The sequence below is a fragment of the Bubalus bubalis genome, chromosome 6, assembly GCF_019923935.1.
Source record: "Bubalus bubalis isolate 160015118507 breed Murrah chromosome 6, NDDB_SH_1, whole genome shotgun sequence".
Taxonomy (NCBI): Eukaryota; Metazoa; Chordata; class Mammalia; order Artiodactyla; family Bovidae; genus Bubalus; species Bubalus bubalis.
The window spans coordinates 91,687,984-91,707,143 of NC_059162.1; the positions used below are offsets into that span (position 1 = coordinate 91,687,984).

Here is a 19,160-nt window from a genome sequence, read left to right on the forward strand (position 1 = left end):
ATCTGTCCTTTTCCTGGTAAACCCTCCTGCTGCCCCTGTCCCAACCCAGCTGAGCCTAAAAGGTACTTTGTAAAGTGCAAGGAGCACAACCTGGGAGTCAGAGACACACGGGGCTGGAAACAGCACTGTCGTGCACAGAGCCGACGTGGGCCCCAGGACTTCCTCCTGTAGCAGGAAGTGTCCCGGCTGCCTGCTCTCAGCAAAGCCACTCAGGAGTCACACTCGGCCCCAACAAAGCCACCTCACGAGGTCCCTCCTGCGTCGGGAGCAGTGTATCCGCTGACTGGTGACGCGCCACTGGTGTTCATGCAAAGGCGCAGCACCTCGGCTTCACGGGGGTGCCCACGGAGCTCGGAATCAGCCAAGGCCTCAGGTACAAAGCCATCGAGCCCAGTCCCTCTTCCACCTGATGCCACTACTGTCTCTCCCCATGGGGGCCGATCCCCAAGGCCCTCCCACGCTTCCCCCAGGAAATCTCCACCTCAGAGTTTCCTGAGGCAGCGGACCTAAAATATCAGCTGTGTGACCTTCAGTGATTCCTTACGCTACCTGTGTCTCCTCAACGACGGGGCCCAAAAAGGAGCCCGGCACACAGCAGGCACTCTCAACACTTTTCTTGTATGTGGAAATGACACTTAACTTAAAAGGGTTGTGTGAGGGCTGAACAAGATGCTGTGTATAAGCTGCCTGGACCAGCGCAGGGCCTGATGTTATCTGAACAGAGTTCAGCTGAACCAGGGGTGTGCTCAGTCCATTAACCAAGATACTAGCAGGAAATCTACAATGAATATTCTATTCAGATTTCCTGCAGTCACTGTGGAATGTGTCCACAATTTAAATAATTCCCACAGAACCTAGTGACCATTCCAGAGCACCTAATAGGAAGCAAACGATACATACACGTAATCTATAGTCTATAAAACAATGTAAGTCACATTAGCCACAAGTTTTCAGATGATGAAATTGAAACTCAGAGAGAGGAAGATTCTTATGTAAAGTCACAAGATGGGTCACAGACAAAGCTGGGGCAGGTGAGGCTCCAGGGCTGGCCCTTGCAACAGAGGTAGACTCAGGGGCAGGGCCTGTGCGTAGCTCTGGGTGCCCCACCTGAAAGCTCCCTGACAATAAACACAGGCTCCGGTGCACCAGAAGGGCTCTTTTATTATCGGTGAGACCAGCAGCCAAAGGAGCACTGCAGCTTCAGGCACCATCCAGGCTCCAGGATCCTCAGGAAGAGAGGGGCGCAGGCTGCTCCGGCCTCAGAAGAGTCCTTGGCTTACACAGCACCGTGCAAATACAGAGCTAAAAACTTCCTGAATGTCTCTGGCTGGAAACCAGTCGGCCCAACAGGTTCCTGAAAAGAACACAGCCCATTAGGATCTTGCTACTAGGTTTAATGGCAGCAATTAAAACAAAGGTCGGTTTTATGTAAATCCTAAGCGCCTGGATAATAACTGTTTCTTTCTCCTGCAATCAAGGAGTGCTGGGGAGCTGGTGCCAAGCGATGCCAGGCAGGGGCTGGGCTTGGGAGAAGGACATGAGGCATCTCTGTGCCTCCAGGCCAACTTATCTGCCGACCTTGCCCTGGTCCCTAGTCCCCGTCAACTCAACCACCACGAAAAACTGTTTCATTTGCTCCTCTTAACTCCCAGGGACGAGAATCCCTCTCTCATCCCACACACCCTTATCAGGCGCCTTCTCTGTATGAGAGCTGTGCCCAGCGCTGGAAACCCAATAGTAACTTGAATCTGGCTCCCGCCCTCACGGAGCTTCCAGCCAGGGGTGCAAAGAGTGGTGACGAAGGGTGACAGGCCTCAGCATGAAGCAGGAAAAAGACGCTAAGAAAGCAGGAGAGGAAACGACTCACCGACTTCCATACAAGAAGAGAACATGTATGAAGGAGCGCTAAAGGGCGTCCACAAAGGCCAAGAAGAAAGAGAGAGGGTGAGGCTGGTGGAGGTGGGGTGGTGAGAGGAAGAGATGGGTAAGGAGGAGCCACGTGAGCACACCAGGACAGGCCTGGCACTAAGTCACGCTCATGGAAGGAAAAGGCTGAAAGAAAAGGACCTGAAGCCACGAAGGGGACAGAGAGAGAGGGCAGCTAAGAGCAAAGATGCGCAGAAGACGGCTGATGTGGCCGCACAGGCAAGGGACAGAGAACAGGGCCTGGGGCCAGAGAGAAGGCTCACACCAGCAGGCATTTCAAGGGCACAGCAACATTAACTAACACACAGATGATGCTCAAAGACTCAACAACCCTACATTAAGCAAAGTCTACTCAAGCCCTGCGTGAGACACGGCTGGTGAGCCACAGACCCAGCACTATACCCGCGCTGCTCTCTCTCACCCCCCAGTCCCGTTCTGTCTTTTACAGGCTTTATCACTGCCTGATATTATGAATCCGTTAAGATATTGTCACTGCCCAGCGCACAGAACACAGGCCTGGTCTCAGCCAGCTGAGCACTGGAGGTGCGGCAGTGAGGGATTCCCTATCCGTGGAGTGAAATGAATGAACGTGTCATTCAGACTCGGCCTTCCAGGAGCTCAGGGCGCAGTTTAACGGAGAAGCAGAACAGTGAATAGACAACCGCAGGACAGCAGTGTGACTGCGCCGTGATGGGGGCCCCCAGGCTATATGGCGACCTACCCGAGGAGCTTAAGCAAGGCTGGGACTGGGATGCTGGTATTAAAGCTAAACCTGGAATGACAAGTAAGGACAACCAGATGCAAGAGAAATGGAGGAGGGCGAGTGGAGGAAGAGGGAATGGGGTGTAAGAAGGAAGGCACCTCCTCTATAAAAAGAGCAGCACTTACTAGGATCCTGAGCTGCTCAGGCAACTGGAGACAGAGCCGAGAGGAGAGGGGCGTGGTGGGGGCGCAGAGGGGAGCGCGAAGAGCTGGGCGGGGCCCAGAGTGGAAGGTGCTATTTTAGCTGGCGGGCTGGGCTGAAGCAGCCCTCCAGGCAGACAGAGGTCCTGAACATGAGGTTCCTGAGCCGGTGCTCCACGCACAAGCACGCCCTCCACCCCAAGCCAGGCTCTCTCTGGGGAGGACGAGCCACGGGCCCGGTCCAGTCACCAAGCCAGAGATGGCTGGACTTACCACAACCACCTTCTTTTTGATCACTGGGAGACACCAGAAGTGCTGATAGAGGAGCTGATCGGAGTCCACCCAGACTAGATTCTTGACGCCCTCCTCGGAGGCCAGATCTGTGGTGTTCAGCTGCAGCACCAGGAACTGGAAGACACGCCCATCGGTGCCCACACTCTGCACGACTACTGGCTGCTCCAAAACCTTAGGGTTGTTCTGAGAGGAAAAGAGGACAAGTAAATGCAATCAGAAATGGCGAGGTATAAGAACAGCACAAACCAGGCAATTTCTAGCTCTGGCCTTTTAAATAACCCCCTACCCCACTGAGTGGTTTTCCTACAATGAAAGATGAAAACAGAAGGTGGAGCTAAGGGCACTGTCCACGGTAGGCCTTCTCGCACATACCCAGCCTGGCTCTCCCTGGGCTCAGACCAATCGTGGCCCCGGCATACCTGCTCTTCAACTTGAGCACACTAAAGTACGAATTCCTGCCACTGAGAGGCGACTGCCAGGCAAGCTGCACAGTGAGGGAAGATGAGCTGGGAGGTTAACGACGGGAAACCCCCCAAACCCACGGTGTAACCTGACGGGGACAATGACGCTTATCAAATGCTGACCTGGAGCGTCCGTGCATCTGATAGACATGATCTCATTCAGTTCTCACTCCATCTGACGGTTGAGGAGACAGACCAGCTGAGGTAGTGACTTGTCAGGTCACAATGACATGTGACATCGGCACCCACAGGGGCTAGTCCTCAGTCAGATACACCTTCTCTCTGCCTTTCTTTACCCCTCAGGGCCGGGCTTCTTGGAACGTCCTAAGCCTGCAGGCAGGCATCGCACGTGGGCTTTGGGCTCTCGAAATGCAACTCAGTGCGTCAGATTCCTGAGTGTCCACTCCAGCTGTGTCAGCCCCAGGCTTTCGCCAGTCGACACATCTGCTAATTATCTCTTTCAATCAGTGCCACTGGTAACAGTAACATACTAGCAACCGTTTACTAAGGGCCTCTCATGTCCTGGGCATCACAGCAGTTTTACACAGTCACCTCTAATCTCATAAATCCAGTGGTATATACCCACTTAGGTCTCTTCCCCAGTGGCTCAGCAGTAAAGAATCCGCTGCTCTGCAGGAGCCACAGGAGACGTGTTCGATCTCTGGGTCGGGAAGATCCCCTGGAGGAGAGCACGGCAACCCACTCTAGTACTCTTGCCTGGAAAATTCCATGGACAGAGGAGCCTGGCAGGCTACAGTCCTTGGGGTCACAAAGAGCCAGACACAACTAAAGCGACTTAGCAGGGTACGACACGGCATACACATTTAACAGATGAGGAAACAGATCCAGAGAGGCGGTGTAACTTGCTCAAGGTTATCCAGGACGAGACCCAGGCTGTTAAATCTCTTAAAATCTTACTGTCCTGGTTCACACCTAGTGTCCCACCGTATCTGACAGTAGCACCTGTCCCTCTCAACAGTATTCCAGTTTCGATGACAAGTCATATGTTCACCCTACTGAGTCTGCAGGAATCCAGTCTGATGACTACTACCCACTGGACAAAGCTTCAACAGGCAGGCCCGTGAAGCAAAGCATCCTTGACTCAAAGATGCTGCCTACTGCATTCACCGCTCTAGGGCTGAATCCGACACGAGGAATAGCTGATGGCAGACCTCAGTGAGGGCCACCCTGGGACTGCTGGCCTTAGAAATACCTGTTCTTAGCTGCATGAGAAATAAATAAAAAGAAAAGTACCTCTAAGTGTTAGCTGAGAATTCTGTATTGACTCTTATCTCCCTCTACAGATCAATAAAACTGCAGGTAGTACATAAATTTCTCAGCAATTTTACCTTTTACACAGAGGCTCTTCCCATAATTGCTCAACTTCACATCCCCAGGAATAATTTGTACCTGGAGGGGCTGGGGGAGGCCTCCTCTCCTACCCAACTGGGTGGCAATTAGTGAGCATTGCTACCATGTTCTGCTGGCACAGGAGCGACAGTGAGCCTGCAGGCCTGGGGCCTGACATGTGACTCTCTGTGCCTCCCTCTCCTGCCCCACAGTCAGGAGGCAGCATGTCCCCTGAGGCTGGAGAGATCAGCGTTCCAATGCCTGCCTCCCTACTCTTCAGCTGTAGGGTCCTGGGCAAGTTACCTGACCTTCCAGAGCCTTCAAAAAATATGTCCGAGAATAGGAATTAAGATAACCTCCCAAGGACTGGAAAGACACAAAAACGTCACATAAAGATGCAACAGCTGCTAATCTCTTAGCTGTGTTACCCTGGGGAAGTTACTGAGCCTCTCTGAACCTCAGTTTCTTCATCTGTAAAATGAAGCTCCTAGTATCTGCCACAAGGGGGCTGCTGTAAGGATTAAATACTGCGGTAGTTCTCAAATTTTAGTGTTGTGGTTTTCAAACTTGTGCTTGTACCAGCATCACCTGGAGGGCTTGTTAAGACTGCCTGCCAGGCTCCACTCCCAGAGCTTCTGATGCAGGATGTCAGGTGGTCTGAGAATTCACATGTCCAGCAAGTCCCTTGATGGTGTTCATGCTGCTAACAATCCAGGGTTATGTTTTGAGAACCACCACTGTAAGGAGCCCTAGTTAAATGTTTGGCATGTAGCAGATGCTCAATACAGAAGGTCCATTCTCTCCCTGTCTCATCAGGCTAACCACACTGTACCAACCCCACCTAGTTCCTAAACCAACGAGGATGAGAAACAGAACATTCCGAGTTCACTGCTCCTCCAGGAGGGCGTTGGGTTCTAATCAAGACCTGGGAGCCTAACAGCAGCTCTCAAAAACATTCTTCCCCTCCCACCTTCCAACACACACACACAACCAGGGGTCTGGCGTCCCAGGCCTATGTGGGGACTTCGATACTGCTATCCCCTGCCTGGAGGCCTTTGCTCCAGGGCCAGGCTTTCCTCCAATTGTGGGACAGCATTGTGTAACAACCACTCAGCTTGCGTTCTATAACATCTAGGTCCCTGAGACCTGCTCTTAGAATCAAGGGGCGACCATCCAGGTGGTATGTTGGGTCTTCAGAACCTGTCCTGAGAGGGCAGGCAGGCCTGGACCATCCCCTGCCTTCCTGATAAAGCCCTGTGCTCGGGCTCCGTTAGTGCAGTTTAAGGCCGTGTGCTGGAGGACATATAACTGAAGCCTCCGGAGTTGAGACCATCTGGTCCCAATCCTCTCTCCACCACTTACTGTGTGTAATGCTGGACAAGCTGCTTATTAGCTTTCCTGGGACTCAGAAGTATAATCTGAAAAATGGGGATCACAATGAAACCTTGTGGGCCATCGTGATGAGGCATCTTATGTAAAGACAGACACACTGTAGGTCCCCAACAGACGGCAGGGTGAGTGGAAGTGCCTCTCCCTGAAACTCTTCAGTCAAGCAAAAGAATTCCCTCCACGCTTCCTTTCCTTTGAGCAGGGTAAGGCAGGAAACCGACACAACGTAAGGCAGCTCGGTGGTCTTCCCCACATACATACCCCATACAGGAGCCGGGCCTGAGCCAGCGCATTGCCGAAGGCAAACAGGATCATCTTGGCCCGCAGCTGATCTGGCTGAAAGCGGTGTGCTCGTAAGTTGGCTGACTCCAGCAAATACAAGGTATGGGGACAGGGGTAAGGATAGCCCTCTCGGAATCCTGTAAGACACGTCATCATGTGGAGGGACAGGTTAATTGGCCCACCCAAAGCCTCAGGAAAGTCACCCCACCTTAGCTTAGTGCCAGACACTACATATTTTGGGTTTTGTTTTTTTTTAAGATTTTGTTGTTGTTGTTGTGGACTGTTTTTAAGTCTTCATTGACTTTGTTACAATATTGCTTCTGTTTTAGGTTTTGGTTTTTTGGCTAGAAGGCATATGGGGTCTTAGCTCTCTGACCAGGGAGAGAACCTGCCTCGGAAGCTGAGGTCCTAACCACTGGACCGCCAGGGAGTCCCTAATCTGGCCCGCTTTTGAAAACAAAACTTTTACCAGAGCGCAACCACACCCACTCATTTACAGATCTATTAAATAGCGGTGACAGAGACTATATGTGGCCTACAAAACCTAAAATACCATTTGGTTCTTTATAGAAAATGTTCGCTTACCTGTTCCAGGTAATTCTTGCTGGCTAGCTCTAACCCCACCCCTTTCTCATTCAATCAAGCACACAGATGACAGTGATATTAGAAAGATAACCTGAAACCTATAGTAATTATTTTTTTAAAAAGCAAATCACTTGCCAAATACTTCATTATTAGTAACAAATGGGGTCTCATAGAATCAAAGTTCAGCACTCATTCATCTCAGCCACAACCCTGCCAGGTCACCATTTCTTCCCTTGCATGGCCATGGGCAAACCCTCAGAGGCTGGAGGCTTCTACAGTGAAGGACTGGGATTGGCAAAAGTGGACAAAATAAAGGAAGAAAGAGGCTGGGAAAGTGTGGGCTCTGAAAATCCCAGGGGAGGGCATCACTTAAGGGAGACCCGACTCTCCTGTCTGCCTCAGTTCCTCCGCACGTGTGAATATGCATCACTCAGCACTCACTCTGTGCCAAGCTCTAAGACAGGTACCAGGGACAGAGCCCACACGGTGCCTGCCACTGCCTTTGAGGAGCTCACCAAGTCTAGAGGGGACACAGACGGGAAAACTGATCACATCCATGCAGAGGGACATGTTAAGACACGAGGGGAGCCAGGGGGCTGGGTGAGGACAGATTAAAGAGCCCTGACCAGACTGCGAGGTTGTAGAGCATTTCTGAGAAGAAGTGAGTCCGAAGGCGAACATGACAGATGAGTAGTTATTTAGCTGAAGAGAAAGAGGGGTGAATGGTCAGAGTGCAGGCACAGAAAGGCAAAAGAAAGTGCCAGAGCACGGTGGTGAGAAAAGGACCGTGGGAATAAAGGGAGCCCGTGGGGGAGGAGACAAAGATGGTGCTGGAGAGAGGGGCAGAAGGCTGATGTGAAGGCCCTTGTGTGATAAGCCAAGGAGTTCAAACTTCGACAGGCAGTGGGGAGATGGGCATGAAGAGTGACGGGATTAAATCTGCATTCTAGAGAGATGACTCTGGAGCCATGAACTAGAGGGACGAGAGAGGAAACAGCCCGGGTCACATTAGCCCATTAAGAGACTGGGGTAACGGGCTGGTGAGACACAGTGGGGACTGACTGAGGCATAGCTGGAAAGGAAGAGAGGCTGAGGGGGAAAACACTGCAGTTCATAATGACTGTGTGGACGGCAGGAGCTGCAGGCCCGTCCAGGCCGACTCCTTAGTTTCTGTCGTGTCTCAGTGGAGAAGTGGTGGTGCTTTGTTCAATGGAGGCGGGATGAATAGCCCGTTTAAAGGACTGTGAGCTTCCTCCTTCCTAGCAGAAGGTTGGCCAGAGTTTATAGGGTGCACACAGAGCGGGTATCTTTCAAGAGAACTATAAATAAAGGAAACATTTGATGCCTGGTCAAAAGCCCCTCAAGCCACCCATTAAAACTGATGCAACAAAATGACTTCTTAGGGGTAAAAGTAAAGTCACCCTCTGAATCAATCACAATCAGCAGAGTCTTAGTTTCCTTAGGGTTAACACCACCTATCTCACAGGGCTGCTACACGGCTCTGAGGAGAAAATGCACATGAGATCCTAATACATAGTAAGTACTCGATGTTTCCTTTCTCTCAGAAAAAGCCTGTCCCTCATCTGCATGCTGCCTAAAAGTCAAAGGCTTTTTGATACTTACCCGTGTCGTCATTCACATCATAAATATGGCATTCCTGAAGGCTGATAGTGGGAGATATGGGATAGAAAGTCTCGAGAACATGATTCTTAGTAGCTTCAACTTCCTCTCGGGAGGCAATGGGAGGCAGAGGATCCTTGGCATTCAGCTGGGTTCCACTGGAACCATGGACTTGAATCAGAGTAGACTCTAAATGGGGAGAAAAGCAGTTAGTCTAACCTGGTCTAAAGCCTTAGCTGGGCAAAGTCAAAAGCTTTCATCCTGCTATGCTCCTCAAGCCTTTTACAGCTTCACTATCTGATCTGCCTCATCACAGAAAACACAACTTTGGAGATTCATCCTTGTGCTTATCATATAAGCCTCCTCTTTATGTCTGGGTGCCATCCTCTGCCTCTGCTACACCTTGGAGTAGACAAGTAACATCAGATCCAAAAGACCAAGTGGCCAGGCTGAAGTCACAGAAAAAGCACTTAACAGGACTAGAGTTCAATCTAGTGATCTTCATTCTATAGACTAGAAGAAAAGATGGTGCAGGAAGGACCTGAGCTCACCTCCCCTCACAAAAATCACAAAAACACCGGAACAACTAACTGCAGAACAACTATCATCAAAAAGGACTGGAAGCTACCAAAGAAGATATTCTATTTACCAAGACAAAGACAAGATGGTAGGAGTGTTACATTTGTGACATAATCAAATCCCATACCCGCCAAGTGAGTGAGACACAAACTGGAAAATAATCGTTTTTTTCCTCAAGTTCTGAGCCCTACAAAAGGTTCCTCCAACTGGGGGTCTGGCATCAGGAGGAGGAAGCCCCAGGGCATCTGGCTTTCAAGGCCAGCAGGGCTTGACTGCAGAATCTCAAGAGGGATGGAATAGAAACAAATGCCACTCCTGGAAGGTGGATGCAGGGTCTTCTAAGAGCACCAGGACCCACGGGAAAAAGCACTGAGTTCACAGGATCCTAGGCCAGACCTACTGCTGACCTTAAAGGGTCTCCTGGGGGGGAGGGGGTTGGGGGGCAGGGGCAGCTGTGGTCACACTGGGGTCAAGGAAACCCATGGTGGAGAGGTACTGGGGAGTACTCATTTGGTGTCAGCTGTCCTGGAGGCTGCCATTTTGATGCCAAGTCCCGGCCCCACCCAAAAGCCCATATGGGACCCTCCAGTCAAACAACCACAGAGCAGGAACACAGTCCCACTCATCAGCAGACAGGCTGCTTAAAGTCTCCCTGAGCCCACAGCCACCCCTAAACACACCCCTGGGCACAGCCCTGCCCACCAGAGGACAAGACCCAGCTCTACCCACCAACGGGCAAGTGCCAGTCCTTCCCACCAGAAAGACTGCACAAGCCTGAAGGCAAGACCAGATACTATAAAACTCAGAGGAAAACATAGGTATTAGGTTGGTCAAAAGGTTTGTTCAGGTTTATTACAGAAAAATCTGAACAAACTTTTTGGCCAACCCAATAGGACACTCTGTCATGAAATGCAATAATACATTTTCCTATCCACTTCCTAATGAAAACAAACCAGAACCTATTCAAATTTAAAAGGTTTTGCAAGGCAAAGGAAACCATAAAAAAAAAAAAAAAGACAACCCACAAAATGGGAGAAAACATTTGCAAACAATGCAACTGACAAGGGATTAATCTCCAAAATATACAAATAGCTCATGCACCTCAATATAAAAAAAAAAAAAAAAAAATGAAAAAATGGGCAGAAGATCTAAATAAACGTTTCTCTGCAGAAGACATACAGATGGCCAGAAAGCACACAAAAAGATACTTAATATCAGAGAGCTCAGTAGGTAAAGAATCTGCCTGCAATGCAGGAGACCTGGGTTTGATTCCTGAGTCAGAAAGATCCCCTGGAGAAGAAAATGGCAACCCACTCCAATATTCTTGCCTGGAAAACCCCATGGACAGAGGAGCCTGGCAGAATACAGTCCATGGGGTCCCAAAAAAGTCAGACACGACTTACTGACCAAACAATCACTAATTATTAGAGAAATGCAAATCAAAACTACTATGAGGTATCACCTCACACCAGGCAGAATGGCCATCATCAAAAAGCCCAAAAACAATAAATGCTGGAGAATGTGTGGAGAAAAGGGAACCCGCCTACGTTGTTGATGGAGATGTAAATTGGTATAGCCTCTGTGAAGAATGGTATGCAGGTTCCTTAAAAAATTAAAAATAGAGCTACCATATGATCGAGCAATCCCACTCCTGGGCATATATCCAAAGAAAGCCATACGTTGAAAAGACATATGCACCTGATGTTCACTGCAGCACTATTTACAATAGCCAAGATAAGGGAACAACCTGAATGTCCATCGACCCGGATTCTTTACCACTGAGCCACCAGGGAAGCCCTACAATGGAATGTTACTCGCCATAAAAAAGAATGAAATAATGCCGTTTGCAGCAACACAAATGGACCTAGAGATTATCATACTAGCTGACGTCAGACAGAAAAAGACAAGTATCATACGACATCACTTATATGTGGAATCTAAAAAATGAGCTCATTTACAAAATGGAAACAGACTCACAGAGTTAGAAACAAATGAATGGTTACCGAAGGGGAATGGTGGGGGGAGAGATAATTAGGCAGTTGGGATTAACATATACGCCATGAAATTAAAAGACGCTTACTCCTTGGAAGGAAAGTTATGACCAACCTAGATATCATATTCAAAAGCAGAGACATTACTTTGCCAACAAAGGTTCGTCTGGTCAAGGCTATGGTTTTTCCTGTGGTCATGTATGGATGTGAGAGTTGGACTGTGAAGAAGGCTGAGCACTGAAGAATTGATGCATTTGAACTGTGGTGTTGGAGAAGACTCTTGAGAGTCCCTTGGACTGCAAGGAGATCCAACCAGTCCATTCTGAAGGAGATCAGCCCTGGGATTTCTTTGGAAGGAATGATGCTAAAGCTGAAACTCCAGTACTTTGGCCACCTCATGCGAAGAGTTGACTCATTGGAAAAGACTCTGATGCTGGGAGGGATTGGGGGCAGGAGGAGAAGGGGACGACAGAGGATGAGATGGCTGGATGGTATCACTGACTCGATGGACGTGAGTCTCAGTGAACTCCAGGAGTCGGTGATGGACAGGGAGGCCTGGCGTGCTGCAATTCATGGGGTCACAAAGAGTCGGACACGACTGAGCGACTGATCTGTTCTGATCTGATATATGTAAAATAGATAGTCAGCAAGGACTCACTGTAAAAGCATATATGGGGAAAAAATCTGAAAAGAAAATATGTATACATATAACTAAACCATTTTGTTATACACCTGAAACACAATATTTTAAAATTAACTATCCTTCAATAAATAAATTTAAAAAAAAGATTAGTTAAAAATAAAGCTTTTATCCTAAAAAATAGAAAAGAAAAAACCTGAGAACTTTGGTTAAGGTGTTACTCCTGGGTTTCTTGAGAGGGACTGACCAGTGCACTCTTTGACCTGTGTTCTTTCCAATGAACCGAGAGGCCTAGTGATCTCTGTGGGCTCAGAGGCTGCGGGTTCAGATCTTCCCAAGCACCTGCTCTGCACTGGGGACCAGTTTTAACTCCCTTGAACAGAGAGTCCCTCTCAAGGGCTGACGAGGGAGTAAGTGCTCCAACAGTGGGAGACAGCAGAGGTGGGGAAACCGACCTCCTCTGGGAGGCCTGGGAAGCTGCCTGAAACGCCTTCAAACTTGCTTCAGAAAGATGGATAAGAGCAGAGCTTCTCAACTTGGGTGCTGTCCACATTTCGGGTAGGTCTTTGGTGAGGGAGGCTGTGCTATGCACTGTAGGTATCCGGCAGCACCCCTGGCCTCTGCCCACTAGATGCCAACAGAACATTCACTGCCAGCCCCGGCTCTGCTTCAAGTCAGGACAAACAGAAATGTCTTCAGACAAAGCAAAATCTCCCCTAGAGGATTAAACCACCCTTGGTTGACTACTACTGGGTCAGAGTTTGCCAGGCAAAGAAAAGGGAGGAAGGTGTTCTAGTGAGGGAGCAGTCATATGTTCCACGGTACAGAAGCCTGCTGCTGCATGGTAGAGCTCAGGGGAAGTCAGTGCAGATAACTGGAGCACGATACGGTAGGAAGGATGGAGAGAGAAGTACTGAGACTACAGGCTAAGCCGAAAGGCTGCTAAACCCAGGAAAAGGGTTCAACTGACCTCAGTAACTCGGGGTTAAAAAAATGAGCCAGTCAGAAAGCCTCACTTAAGTCAGATGAGCATACTTGCCACAAGGAGACACAGGTGTATGAGGAAGCGAACGCACATCTGCCTAAGCAGCAAGCCTGCCGCTGTGGACGTGAACAGATCCCCTTCACGGAGGTGCCCACAGGAAGAGGAACGCCATCTAGAAAGCCTCCTGGACAACGGCCTGCTACGGACTCTCCACAGGGGCAAATTTTTCTCTGAAGGTCCTTGAGTTTTCAGAAATACAAATTAAATACTACAATCACAATGTGATGGGAATGGACCAAGGTTGATGATGCTATATGTCTAAAAACTGTTCTGACCAACAGCACTGTCATTTAATTAACATGTGTCCTCCCTTACTGGCTGTGCAAAAGGGGATACTACATCTGTGGATGGATAAACTCTGACCCACCTGGTAAAACACCTCATACCCACACTTCAGGAACAGTTTTCTCAAGTACTTCCTGTTTCTTCGCATATAATCTGCAAGGAAGATAAATGTGCCTGGACCTCTCGTAACCTTGGGTTTTAGATTCTCCCCACAGAATACTCTACTGTGGTTTCCAATTCAATTCCCTCCACATCCCTTCTCCAGTGACAGCTCCAAATGGGGCAGTTTAATTAGAGGTAATTCTTGATAATGGGCCAACAAGCACTCCTCTATTAATGAGGTTCACTAATTTCCTTAGTGGTGCCATTACCTCTGCAAAGCTGACTCTTTGCCAGGAAGTCCATACTCACAGGGGCAAACTGGTGAAGCCTGACCAAGTTGATGTCCTAAAAACCCAAACTGTTCCACAGCTGGTTTCCCTGCTCCAGGGTTCCACCCAGGACAACCCTTGTGTTCGGAACATCCCTACCTAAAACATCTGGGACTTGGTATTGATTCGCCCGTCCCTTTAGTCAGCGCTTGTTGTGTGGCACTGTTAGATACTGTGGACAAATAAGACACAGTCTCTATCATCAGAAGTTCACAGTTTAGTGGGGCAGATAGAAAAGATACTAGATAATCACAAAACATAATATAGTATAATGTGTGCTACGACAAAAGTAGGCCTATGGACAAAAGGAGCAGAGAGCTGATCTGTGGATTTGCATGAGATGTGTGCTTGAGCTAAGTCATGCGGACAAGTAGAAATTAGTCAAATGAGGAAAATAGAAAAGAACATTCCCTGCAGAATGTACAGCACGTGCATACGCAAAGCTTGATGCCAAAAAGTGGCAAGTGGGCAAGTGTCAACAGGGGAATGGAGGTGGGGACGGCAGAGCAGAGATAAGACTGGAAAGACCAGCTGGTGGCTAAAGCCCAGAAGACCTGGATACCACCACGAACTGTTCAGCTATTAGGAGACAATAAAAGATTTGACCCAGGGGAGGGACAGAGAGAACCTGCACTTTAGAAAGATCACTCTAGCAGCTCTGCAGAAAGTGGATCTGGAAAAGGAAAAAAGCATGAGAGTAAGAAGGCTCTTGCAGTAGAATATGAGCTTTGTGAGTGCAGACTGTGTTGTAACTTATGGTCAACATTTAGGCACTTGGAGGCACTCAACTGATATGGTGTGAATTAAGTCTTGGAAAGAAATGAATAAAAGAAAAAAAGGCTGGGCAAAAACTAATGACACTGAGGATGTGTCTGAGCCACAAATTGGACCATGAAGGATGGCAGTGAGAGTAAGTATGCCAGCAAGGATGGGAATATAAGCTGGAGGTGGGGCTGAGAGTAGAAAGACAAGGAACAGACAGGGCCTTTCTGGTGTACAGGACTAACCTCGTTTCCAGGTGGTGGATAACATGTTGTTTTGGGCACAGATCCGCCTGGCCAGAGAAGGATGCTTGAGAATCTGGGATTTACACAGCTGGATCAGGCTGTCCACAATGACTGGGCTTGGAGAAAAGAAGAGACAGTTGGAGGTATAAAGCTGGCTCCAAGATTCATCAGTAGGTAATCTTACTGACTTGGGGGAAACTTACCAGTAGGTCTCTCTCTTGGGGATGTCTTCAGTAGAGTGCCAGAGACGAGCATGAGAGATCGCATTCAGAACACGTTCATCTTGGTTCTCTATGTGGTTCCTCGGATTGTCAGCAAGGCTAAGCACTTTCTCAGGAAGGCCTTCTATTAACTTGGTCTTGGTAAGCCAGAGGGCCTGCTTTACACCTTTAGGGTCATCAATCATAAAAAACAAACACTAAAAAAAGATGATTCAGGAAAAGATGCTTATGCCTGCCCGGTAGCATTTTGGGGAAAGAGCAGCCTTGAGAGGGAGATGGGATTTGTTCTGACATCTGAGGGGACAGAACTAAAAATAAAGAGCAGAAGCCAGGAGAACCAGATTTCAACTCAGCTCCAGGAATGACCATCTGCTTAAAAACAGTTAACAGTTGAGTGACGTAGAGTACTCGCCACAGGAAGAATTCAAACAGCTATTAAAATGGCTGAGATCATGAGACTGAACCTCGCAGGCAAGGGTCGTTTGTATTCTGTCTGTAGGTATAGAGGATTCAGACCCTAGCATACAAGCCTAGATCAAGAGATGCCAACCTTCCAAAACCTAGATCCCTTCTATTAACCCATACCCTAGCCCCGACTGGAAAAGCTCATGTCTGCCAAATATACTTCATTCAATAGATATGGGCCAAGCATTAAGCACATGCTGCTTTATCAAGGGAAAGAAGCTTTCAGAAATAAAGGAAATATCTTCTGGATCATGAATAACTTGAGGAGTGCTGAGTTTGGGAGCACCAGATAATTTTTCACATCTACCTCTGAGATTCTATAACGAGCCATATTATAAGCAGAATTTTGTATGAAGAGGCCATATGAACTGTACTGCTGTATTTGTCAAAAGAATCCTCAAGATGTTTTTCAATTTATTATACTGGGTCCTCCGAGGCCTTCTGAACTTCTCTTTGGCCTCCATACAAGAAGGGTGGGCTTTACCCGGGTAGAATACTATTTTGTCTTTTGGACACGGTGAACTACGTTAACTCAAAATGTTTCTCTATATCAGGGGCCAAATTTTTTCTTAAAGGGCCAGACAGTAAATATTTTCAGCTTCTGGGCCATATAGTCTCTGTCACAACTACTCAGCTCTGCCACTCTAGCACAAAAGCAGCCATAGGTAACAAGTAAACAGGTGTGCTTGGTTTATAGAAAAAAGCAACAGGCCTAGTCAGCTGACCCCATCTCTGTACCATCTGTTGACTGCCAGCAAGCTGACAGCCAATACTGGTGCTCCCCTATATAAGTACAACCTCACAGAATGGATTTTTTGTACTCACCTCACTGTTTCTATGCTCATCTCCTCACCTATTTTTAATTTACTCTGGCTGTACTATAAAATTTCTATAAGATGCCCAAAACGCTTCTCAGGAAAAGGAGTAAGAACAAAGATTTGATCCAGAGTGCTTAGTCTTTAAAAACTAATTTAACCACCCTACTCTTAGCAGGATGGGGCTGCAGTGCCAGGCAAACTCCCTTGCTTCATTTTCCCCCAAACCTACTTCCCTAAAAGAGGAAGAGGCATAGACATAGGGACCTAAATTCTGCACTGGGTCCACATACCAGTCCTCTAACTCTCAAAGTTAACACTGCGTTCTTTTTAACGACTGTGTCCATCAGTTGGCAGAGCTCTGGTGACTTCTGTGATTGGCAGGCTACTCATTCCAGTTGAAAAAACATCACCTGACTCAGGAACACGTCTTCATTTGAAAAACTATGGGATTAAAGCAAACCCAGAACACTTTGAAGGAAAACACCTTCAATTTCTCTTGTGACAAACGAAAGGCATTGAAGCTTCTCACTGTAAGGTTCATAATACATCAGAAACACAAATATTTAGAAATTTAACTTCCTGATTGTGTGGTACAGCAGAAAGAACCCTGGACTGGGGGTCTGGTAACCCAAGTTTTAGTCCCAACCCTGCAACTGTTCCTAGAACTTTAAAATGGATAAAATATTAAGAATTTATGATTCACTAGTATATGAATCAGAGAAGGCAATGGCACCCCACTCCAGTACGCTTGCCTGGAAAATCCCATGGATGGAGGAGCCTGGTGGGCTGCAGTCCATGGGGTCGAGAAGAGTCGGACTGAGCGACTTCACTCTCACTTTTCACTTTCATGCATTGGACAAGGAAATGGTAACCCACTCCAGTGTTCTTGCCTGGAGGATCCCAGGGATGGGGGAGCCTGGTAGGCTGCCGTCTATGGGGTCGCACAGAGTCAGACACGACTGAAGCGACTTAGCAACAGCAGCAGCAGCAGCAGCAGTATATGAATTATACCATCTACTCTGTGCCAGGAGCTTTATCTACAAGTTGGATGGGATTTCATGAAATGGAGGATGAAACTCAAGAGAGATGAAGGGCTTTGTTTCAAGTCTCAAACCTCGTAAGCGATGGGACTGGGAGGGGAACCTTTACATTAAAGCCCAGGATCTCTCCATTACCCCAATCTGCTTCTCTAGCTCTGTATCTTACAGAATTTTATTATAGACTTTACAGAACCTCTCTGCATACGGTGAAAGCATAGGGTATGTTTTCAGCCTAGTCAAACAAGTTATCTTTAACTTGTATAATACATCTAATGCAATTCATCTACATAGTAATGTTACCGGGATCACGCAAGGGTGACAAGTCTTGTGAGGTCCTTCACAGCACCTTGCGAGGACACTGGAAGTGTTTAAAGGCTGAAAAAAAACAGCTTTCAGCTATCAGGAATGGGTTTGAGCAGCTTAAGAGGCTGGCCAGTTGACTTCTCCCCAAACCTAGGATTTTTTTCTCTGGCTTAGTCCCCAGATCCTGCCAAGTCTCTTTCTTCCCTAATTACTTATTGGAAAATTCTGTTCCCACTTACCTGGACCATTTTGTGTTTTCAGGACCTGTCCTAACCCCAGCATGATTTAGGGACTAAGGAAGAATGAGTTGGAAACAATGGGTAGGAGAACTCAATAGAGACCACCCTCCATGGGACTCTGGAACATAATTTCTAGTACTGCCCCAGACATACAGATGGTTTTGGCTAAAGTCATTCTGACCTGTCCTTTGTGAGAGTGAAAGGGTGCAGAGGGACGAGATGGTTTTTAGGTCCAGATCTTTTCCCTCAAAACATCTCAGCTCTGACCTCTGACAAAGGTCACTGATCTGGGAAACCAGGGGTGTAGCCCTGGCTTCACTAGATACCCACAGCGCACCTATGAGCAAATCACTGCCAAATCACTCCCCTCCGTCACAGTTACCAATCTTGTGAAAAGACGCAATAGGCCCACAGGTTAAGCACTGTTTCTGCCATCTCTATGCATTATAATCCTCCATCTAATTCTTAAACAGTTACATCTCCAGGGTGCAAGAGTTGGGTCACTGTGAATCATCTGGTCAAAACCACTCCATAGGAGACAGAGGCTCAAGAAGCTTCAGTCACTTACCCCAAATCACACACACAGAGAGAAGCAGGGCTAGGCCTAGAAACCATGTCTCTTTACTTGGCCACGAAAACTCTAAAACTCCCTCACACATGCTAGTCTTTACATCCCACTTAATCCTGACAATTCTCAGAAATGAGACTCAATACCGGGCCCATTTCTCAGACGAAGAAACCGAGACACACAGTTTCAAAATCTTGCCCAACCCCACAGAAGGTCGGGGTTAGTGCTGGGTAGAGGAACAAGGTCCCCTCCCGGCCGTCCTGGGACCTCACCCTCGAGGAGGCGGCAACGCTGGTGGAAGATGTAGCAGACCTCATCCTTGTATAGGGGATGCTCCTGCAGGGGGGGCAAGCGGCGGAACTTCGGGTGCGTCCAGCCGGGGTCCCAGGGCGGGAAGACTGGTCGTGCTAGCCCGGGCATAAAGTGCATCTTCCCCGCGAAGGTGATGGGCTCCAGTCCAGGAATCTCATACACCCTGTCCAGGGGAGGAGGCTCCGGCTTTCTCGTGGATCGCACGCCCCACTCGTACGCCCCGCGTCTCGGGACCCCGCAGCCCTCAAGGCCGAGCCCCCAAGGGCGAGCCAGCACCCGCCTCGCTGGCCCCGACGCCAACGCCATGCCAATCTGCTCTCAAGACCTCCACCTGGACGCCGCCATCTTCCCGCGCGCAAGGCCTGCTGGGAACGAAAGGGGCCGACCGACAAGGCTGTTTATACGA

The 19,160-nt window shown here is 48.4% G+C and overlaps 1 protein-coding gene across 1 annotated transcript; it reads right to left on the reverse strand.

The window, feature by feature from the left end:
- Nucleotides 1–1,141: 1,141 nt before the first annotated feature.
- On the reverse strand, nucleotides 1,142–19,137 carry MRPL37 (mitochondrial ribosomal protein L37). The gene is made up of 7 exons (XM_006049595.4): nucleotides 18,715–19,137; nucleotides 14,992–15,175; nucleotides 14,789–14,904; nucleotides 8,814–8,999; nucleotides 6,585–6,742; nucleotides 3,103–3,306; nucleotides 1,142–1,354 (listed from the first exon to the last, which is right to left on the reverse strand). Exons 1-7 carry the CDS (start codon nucleotides 19,058–19,060, stop codon nucleotides 1,277–1,279), a joined length of 1,272 nt encoding a protein of 423 aa, XP_006049657.2. The 5' UTR covers nucleotides 19,061–19,137; the 3' UTR covers nucleotides 1,142–1,276.
- Between the last annotated feature and the right edge of the window lie 23 nt (nucleotides 19,138–19,160).

Coding starts and splice junctions, on each gene's coding strand:
- MRPL37 (XM_006049595.4), bottom strand. CDS start 19,060: ATGGCGTTGGCGTCGGGGCCAGCGAGGCGGGTGCTGGCTCGCCCTTGG. Junction 6,743..8,813: donor TGATGTGAATGACGACACGG/GTAAGTATCAAA, acceptor CGTGTCTTACAG/GATTCCGAGAGGGCTATCCT. Junction 1,355..3,102: donor TCAAAAAGAAGGTGGTTGTG/GTAAGTCCAGCC, acceptor TGTTCTTTTCAG/GAACCTGTTGGGCCGACTGG.